Source organism: Lygodium microphyllum, chromosome 22 (genome assembly GCF_053477565.2).
Source record: "Lygodium microphyllum isolate KBCC chromosome 22, Lygodium_microphyllum_v1.1.10, whole genome shotgun sequence".
NCBI lineage: Eukaryota > Viridiplantae > Streptophyta > Polypodiopsida > Schizaeales > Lygodiaceae > Lygodium > Lygodium microphyllum.
Window position 1 is genome coordinate 110,121,310 of NC_141156.1, and position 6,813 is coordinate 110,128,122.

General features: G+C 43.7%; 1 protein-coding gene across 1 annotated transcript; it reads left to right on the forward strand.

Annotated features, from left to right (window-relative positions):
- The first annotated feature begins 3,489 nt into the window (after positions 1-3,489).
- LOC148017504 (beta-amylase 3, chloroplastic-like) lies at positions 3,490-6,520 on the forward strand. The gene is made up of 4 exons (XM_087662789.1): positions 3,490-4,375; positions 4,939-5,149; positions 5,293-5,403; positions 5,513-6,520. The coding sequence occupies exons 1-4, from the start codon at positions 3,720-3,722 to the stop codon at positions 6,326-6,328; spliced, it is 1,794 nt and encodes a 597-aa protein (XP_087518915.1). The 5' UTR covers positions 3,490-3,719; the 3' UTR covers positions 6,329-6,520.
- The last annotated feature ends 293 nt before the right edge of the window (positions 6,521-6,813 follow it).

Consider the following 6,813-nt stretch of genomic DNA (forward strand, 5'->3'; position numbering starts at 1 on the left):
GTCCATTGACTTGGGCATAGCACTATATAGTGAGAGCCAACATAAAGTGAAAATGGAAGCATACAAGCATGCTATGGCAAATCAACAAGAAGTATTTAGAGAAGTTGCCTTATTGGCTCACATTCCACAAACAGAGGACATTGAAGAGCTCAAAGCCCAATTAGTCTTGGTGGCTAGTACCTTAGAATGATTAGAGTAGATTCAAGGGATCAATCTGTTGGCTATAGAACACACCAAAGAAGATTTGGTCTATCATCTGGACCAAAAAGGGCATGGAGAGAGAGAGAGTTAAAAGCAATAGATCTCCTAGAATCACAAATAAGTTCCTTAGAGCCTCCCCTTGTCCTCGAGCCACTAGCTACCATGACGTCACCCATGGATCTACTCAACATGCCTTGGTTTTGGTGAATCAATGGAGCAACCGATGGAGGAAACCCCAAAACAAAAAGAAGCTTATGAAGCCATGATTTAGGAGTTGAGGGCATAGCCCCATAGAAGGTCGTGGATTTTTCCCTCCCATATAAACTCCTAGTTGATGGAGAGCAAGTAAACCTTGGAGGTAGTACAAAAATATCAGGCATAGGAAGAGTCTAGCAATGCAATAATTTCTGACTTCAAAGTGGATGAAGGAAATAGGTTCAAGAAGCCACTAGCCCCACACATAGTGTGAGTAATCATCAGAGTAGCTAAAAGCATAGCATAAAAATGGGCATGGCAACTTGATCTAGAAGCCTTTAAGGAACCTTGTCATGCCATAGGAAGCAAGAGCAAATACCTTACCATGAAACCATGGGAAGCGTGGCCAGGAAAACTAGAATGAAGATACCCCATCTTAGAAAACAACAAGACAGCTTGGCAAGCCTTTATCTACTCAAGCAACATTGTGAAGGTGAACCCACTCCATTGCCCCTACCCTTGTCGACACGACAAAGAATACAAGGAAGGGGAACATGGTAGGAATAACTTTTCCAAAATTCCCAACATAAGAGCCAATGACAAGAAAAAAAAAACCTACCTCTTCTAGCCCCTTGACCTCATCCCTTCTTTTGCCATTTTTGTGAGAAGATTCATTGACTACATTGATTTTTCTTTTATTACCACTTGCAACTATCTCTGCCTTCTCACTACATTACTTCGGTAGCCAATCATGCCATATGAGGAGTGACTTTTGCCACTGCTTTTTGAAGTAAACAAGGGATTGATCAAGTGGTGATGAAAACGGCTTCACTTTAGAGCTGCACTACTATCTCCTTATTGTATTGATCTACTAGAAGATATGGTGGATAGTCAGTTTGCAATATGTACACATCTCTTTTACCCTAAGTTGCACATGTAGCTATGCAATTCACTAAAATAATGCATAGTTGGCATGGGATGCCTTCAGCATGCACTCAGGCCAGTTCCTAAGTAGCATGACTACTTGTCAAAATTATTCAACAAAAAAAAGGAAAGAAAAAGAAAAGAAGCATAGTGACATGCTCATAGCACCTAGGGGTCTGTCCCCTAGCCCATACCACCACACCATAGTCATAGGGCACATTAAGAGCAAGACAACTCACTTTGCATCCAATCCTACACCAATTAGGCCCTCAAGTGTGGGACAACGTTTCGAGTGCACTCAAAACTAGATCCATCCCTCATTTATTGTTCTCAGTTTCTTACTTTTTGTTGAGAGAGAGAGAGAGAGAGAGAGAGAGAGAGAGAGAGAGAGAGAGAGAGAGAGAGAGAGAGAGAGAGAGAGAGAGAGAGAGAGAGAGAGAGAGAGAGAGAGAGAGAGAGAGAGAGATGTGTGTGTGTGTGTGTGTGTGTGTGAGTGAGTGAGTGAGTGAGTGAGAGCTTAAGAGAGGGAGAGTGTGAGAGTGAGGGACCAAGGGTGAAGCTCCCATGTCTTCTCTTGAGTGCTCTCTCATGCCTACCCTCATGCTCCCTCTTTGCATGTGAAGGCCATAGAGGGTGAGAAGGGAGAGTGTGTGCATGTGTGTCATAGAGCATTCCAAGAGCTACCTTCATTCTTGAAGAAGGGCCAAGGGAGCTCATTACAATGGTCTTAGATTTCTTACGATGTGTGAGTGGCTAGGTGAGAGCTAGCCAATGGATTTTGTGCGCCGAAACTCTTGAATTAATAGGAGAATGTCTAAAGGTCCCTAGATGTTGAGCACGTGTTTGGCCAACATAGGGCATCCATAAGTATCCTCGAAACTCAAGTAGTTATCTTGTATTATCTGAACTTTCGACTAGTACTTTTACTAATACCATGTTGAAATTGTAATTCCCAAATGGAAGACCAACACTTGTGCAATGGGAACCTCGTTCATACATGAGACCTCTTCCCTAGCTCTTATGCTCCTTCACTTAGGGGCGATCGTGAGCATGTGAACTCCTTCTAGCACGTCCCTTGCTTCGCTCCTCCTTGGGTCTTCAAAGCCTTACGGAACTAGTACGTCTTTGAACTGAGGTTGGCAAGGCAAAAAGTATAGAGTTTAGCTAAGTAAGAAGATATCTTAGCTGTGGAGGGGAAATAGTTCTTTGAGAGTGAGCTTGGTAGAAAGATGAGGGAGGAAGTAATATAATGCTTCAAGGCATTGGAACAAAATGTTCTATTATCCTTGGGTGGGTTATGAGTAGAGAGTAGAATTTAATGGAAATGTAGCAAAGGTAGAGTAGATAAAGAATTTAAAAAAGGACTAAGAAGGATGAATAGTAGATTCAAAAGGAAAGGTAGTGGAGGTAAGTGGGAAAGAGGGAAATTGATAATAAGGATGATGGGGATGAGTAGAAGGATGGATAGTGGATTCGAAAGGAAATGGAATGGAGGTAAGTGGGAAAGAGGAAAATTAATAGGATGATGGGGATGGGAGAAGGAGTTGACATAGGCTTCGATCTTGTAGGTATCAATGAATCCTCGTCTTTAACCTTTTCTTGTTGACACGTGGAGGGAAACAAGCATTCTTGCCACCAGGTAGCATGCTTTACTTTTTCTCCCACACCAACATCTCTTTCACATCTTTAATTTCTTGGAGCAATATTTGACTTATTTTAGATGTGGAACAACAGTGCATTAAAAAATGATCATGATTACATGCAATTTTATGCTATTGGTAGAGCCTTTTGGTACTTCATGATACTTCAGAAAGTCTTTATCCCTAGATTTCCCTAGCTCATAGAATTATGCTATTGGAGAGCCTTTTGGTACTTCACAAAGTCTTTATCCCTCAATTTTCCTAGCTTACAAGGTAATTCCCAAAACCACGTTGCTTCCTTATCTTTCCCAAAATAACATGTTGGAAGTGTGACTTCTGATAAAAGGTGATGATTGATCTCTCATCCTTTTCACACCTTTATGGCTTCGTTTCCATTTTCATGTGACACCCAGGTCCCAAACCCAAGAACATTGTAATGGGGTGGGGAACCCGCGAGGGATGATGGCACGATCACCTCGAGTATTTTGTATGAGTCAACATATCTAGCAACTTAGCAACGAGGGACGTTTTGTCAACTACAATAAAGGAGGCACAGAAGATGATAGATTCATGATAAAAATCTAGTGACCTGCTGACTGCTCTCTCTCTCTCTCTCTCTCTCCCCGTGTCCGTGCCTGCGTGACCATATCCATCGTTTTGTGCCTCTCGCATGCCATTTTCTTCCTATCTCATACAGCCCACAGAAGCTTCTTCTTCCGCAGAACAGCCATTTGAATCCTTTGTGGCAGTCTACTACCCATGGCTTTCCCATCATCCACTCTCCTATATGGCAGCTCCCCTGAGGCCGTTCGAGGCCTCTGGCACGATCTGCCCGACAAGCATGAAGGGAGCACCCGCCTCCCTAGCGGCAGGCATTCGCCCCATCCTCGCAAGGTCGTCCATGGCTTTAACAGCAACAGCAGCAGCACCTCCCCTTCTTCTTCGTCTGATGACTGGTGGAGACGGCTCCCCGGCTCCTGGCCCGCTCCTGCTGAGCCTCGCGGCCCTACCCCTGCACAGTATGCTGGTGACAAGCTCTTTGACTTCGACCCCCGTGAATGTGCCCCCCGTTCACCGGCCCCTGCGCACGAGTATGAGTACCAAGAAACGCCTACCAGCAGAGGACCCGGCGGCGGTGTGCCAGTATATGTCATGCTGCCATTGGACACTGTGAATTCTAACAGCACCTTGAATCGCCCGCGTGCCATGAATGTGAGCTTGCGGGCGCTGAAAAGTGCCGGTGTGGAAGGTATCATGGTGGATATATGGTGGGGAATTGTAGAGAAAGAAGGGCCTTTAGAATATAATTGGTCTGGTTACAAGGATCTGATGGACATGGCACAAAAAAGCCAGTTGAAAGTGCAGGCCGTGATGTCATTCCATCAATGTGGTGGAAATGTTGGTGATAGTTGTTGGTATGCCTCTGAGTTCAGCCACAGTAGGTTACTATGAGTGTAAATTTTGCATGCATTTTGAAGACATTCATAGCCAAGTTGTGCTATGCAATCTTACAGACTGCAGATTCTTAGTCTTGAGAACAGATTAAGAACCTGAATTGTTCACATTTAGACTCATCCCATATTAGGAACATTTGCAAAATGTCAAGGTAGAAGCTTATGTGTGCATTTTACCTGGCCTTAATTTTCCCCTCAGGTGATTAGCTGTTTTTATCAGATACTTGCAAGGGTAGAGAACTTACTGTTGCACCTTGTACTTGAATGCATAGGACTTACCTTTAAGTGTGTTCCTTCATTCAAGGTAAATGTTACAACTTGAAGGAGTGAATTGGTGACATTTGAGCAGGGGCATTGGTCATTCTTAATGTCAGTGGTTTTGTTTAGCACAGCAGTTTTCAGCATGCAGGACATGTCTCAGTGAATGCTATTTCTTCACGTCCGATGTTGTTTCTTTTTGTTCTATCTAGGTGGTTGATTCCCATACTTCTCTATATTTATCACGTTTTTTGAAAAAAATGCAGGATACCATTGCCTGGCTGGGTTACAGAAGAGATAGACGCCGACCCAGAGCTTGTCTATACTGATAAAGAAGGAAGGCGAAATTACGAGTATCTTTCATTGGGATGCGACACTCTTCCAGTACTAAAGGGGCGAACTCCAGTACAAGCATACTCTGACTTTATGAGAAGTTTTCGAGATGAGTTTCAGGACTATCTCGGAGAAGTTATTGTGGTAAGGTCCCTTACCTGTATGCAGCTCAAGTAGCTTGTGTCATTTGAGCTGTAGGTGGTAGAATGGTGTGCCTGCAAGGGCAAGCACATAATGTGATTAGAATCAGGGTTTAGTCTCACCAATGGAAGCACAATTTTCCACAGGAAATTCAAGTAGGCTTGGGACCTGCTGGTGAGCTTAGGTACCCAGCTTATCCAGAAAGTAACAATACATGGCAGTTCCCTGGTATCGGAGAATTTCAATGTTACGACAAGGTATTTTCTTTTTGTTGCTAGACAGGATGTGCTGTTGCTCCTGTTCCAGATTTCTTCAGGTGGTGAATGGTTCTTATATGCTGACCTTATGGCAATGCTTACATTGCAGAACATGGCAGCTAGTTTGAAGGCTTGTGCAGAAGCACTAGGGCAACCTGACTGGGGTAAAGGGGGTCCACATGATGCGGGCCACTATAAGCAGTTTCCAGATGAAACTGGTTTCTTCAGTCGCGATGGAGCATGGAATACACCTTATGGTCAGTTCTTTCTAGAATGGTACTCAAGAATGCTTTTGGAGCATGGTGAGAGGATTTTGGCATCAGCTGAAGGTATCTTCCGTGGCACGCGGTCAAAGTTGTCAGGCAAAGTGGCTGGCATTCACTGGCATTATGGCACCAGATCACATTCAGCAGAGCTCACAGCTGGCTACTTCAATACCAGAACAAGAGATGGGTACCTTCCCATTGCACAAATGTTTGGCAGGCATGGTGTGACACTAAACTTTACCTGCTTTGAAATGAAAGATGAGGAACAGTATCCATCAGATGCTCTTTGCAGTCCTGAGGGACTCTTGAAGCAAGTCACTCTAGCAGCTAGAAAGGCCAGTGTACCATTAGCAGGAGAGAATGCTCTTCTTCGGTTCGATGAAGGTGCCCATCATCAGATCATCAAAAACTCAAGATTACCTGGTACCACTGACACATGGGAAGCTGCAGTTGAGCCTATGTGTTCCTTCACCTTCCTCAGGATGACTGAGCAGCTTTTTCGCAGCGACAATTGGCATCGGTTTGTACAGTTTGTGAGGCAAATGGCAGAAGGAAGGACTTTCCAACCTTGGGAAGAGCATCATCATGAGACAGAGTCACATGTGCATGCAACAAGACCTTTGATTCAGGAAGCGGAGGCTGCCATGATGTGCAAATAGTTAGAGAAATTCGGTGTGAGCAATTTAAGAGTATGGAAGTGCCTGCATTATTGTATATATGTATAGCTTATACATAGCCTAGCTGAATTTACAGGTGGCCTAATTTATAAATAGCATATAACTTAGAGCATAGAGCCTAAGCTCAGGGTTGGACTGCTACGGATACTGTTCTAATATTTGTGATTTGATTCATTCATTGTTATTCCTCTGGGATTCAAGAATGATGGGCTTTCAGAAAGTCACCTCATCACATAATTTTTTGATGGATTTATCTACAAAGACAGCCGAATAAAATCATCTGTGACCTTAAGAACTTGGTCATTACTGAGAGATTGTTCTTCAAGGTTGAGACATTGCCACTCCAGGTGTATAAAGTGGGTCTATCTTCTCCAGTATGTCTGTTCTTATTCATGCTCCTAATCAGCAAAAGCATGTGGTGTAAGTTACTCAGTGATAAGACTCACGCAACAACAACATATTCCCAT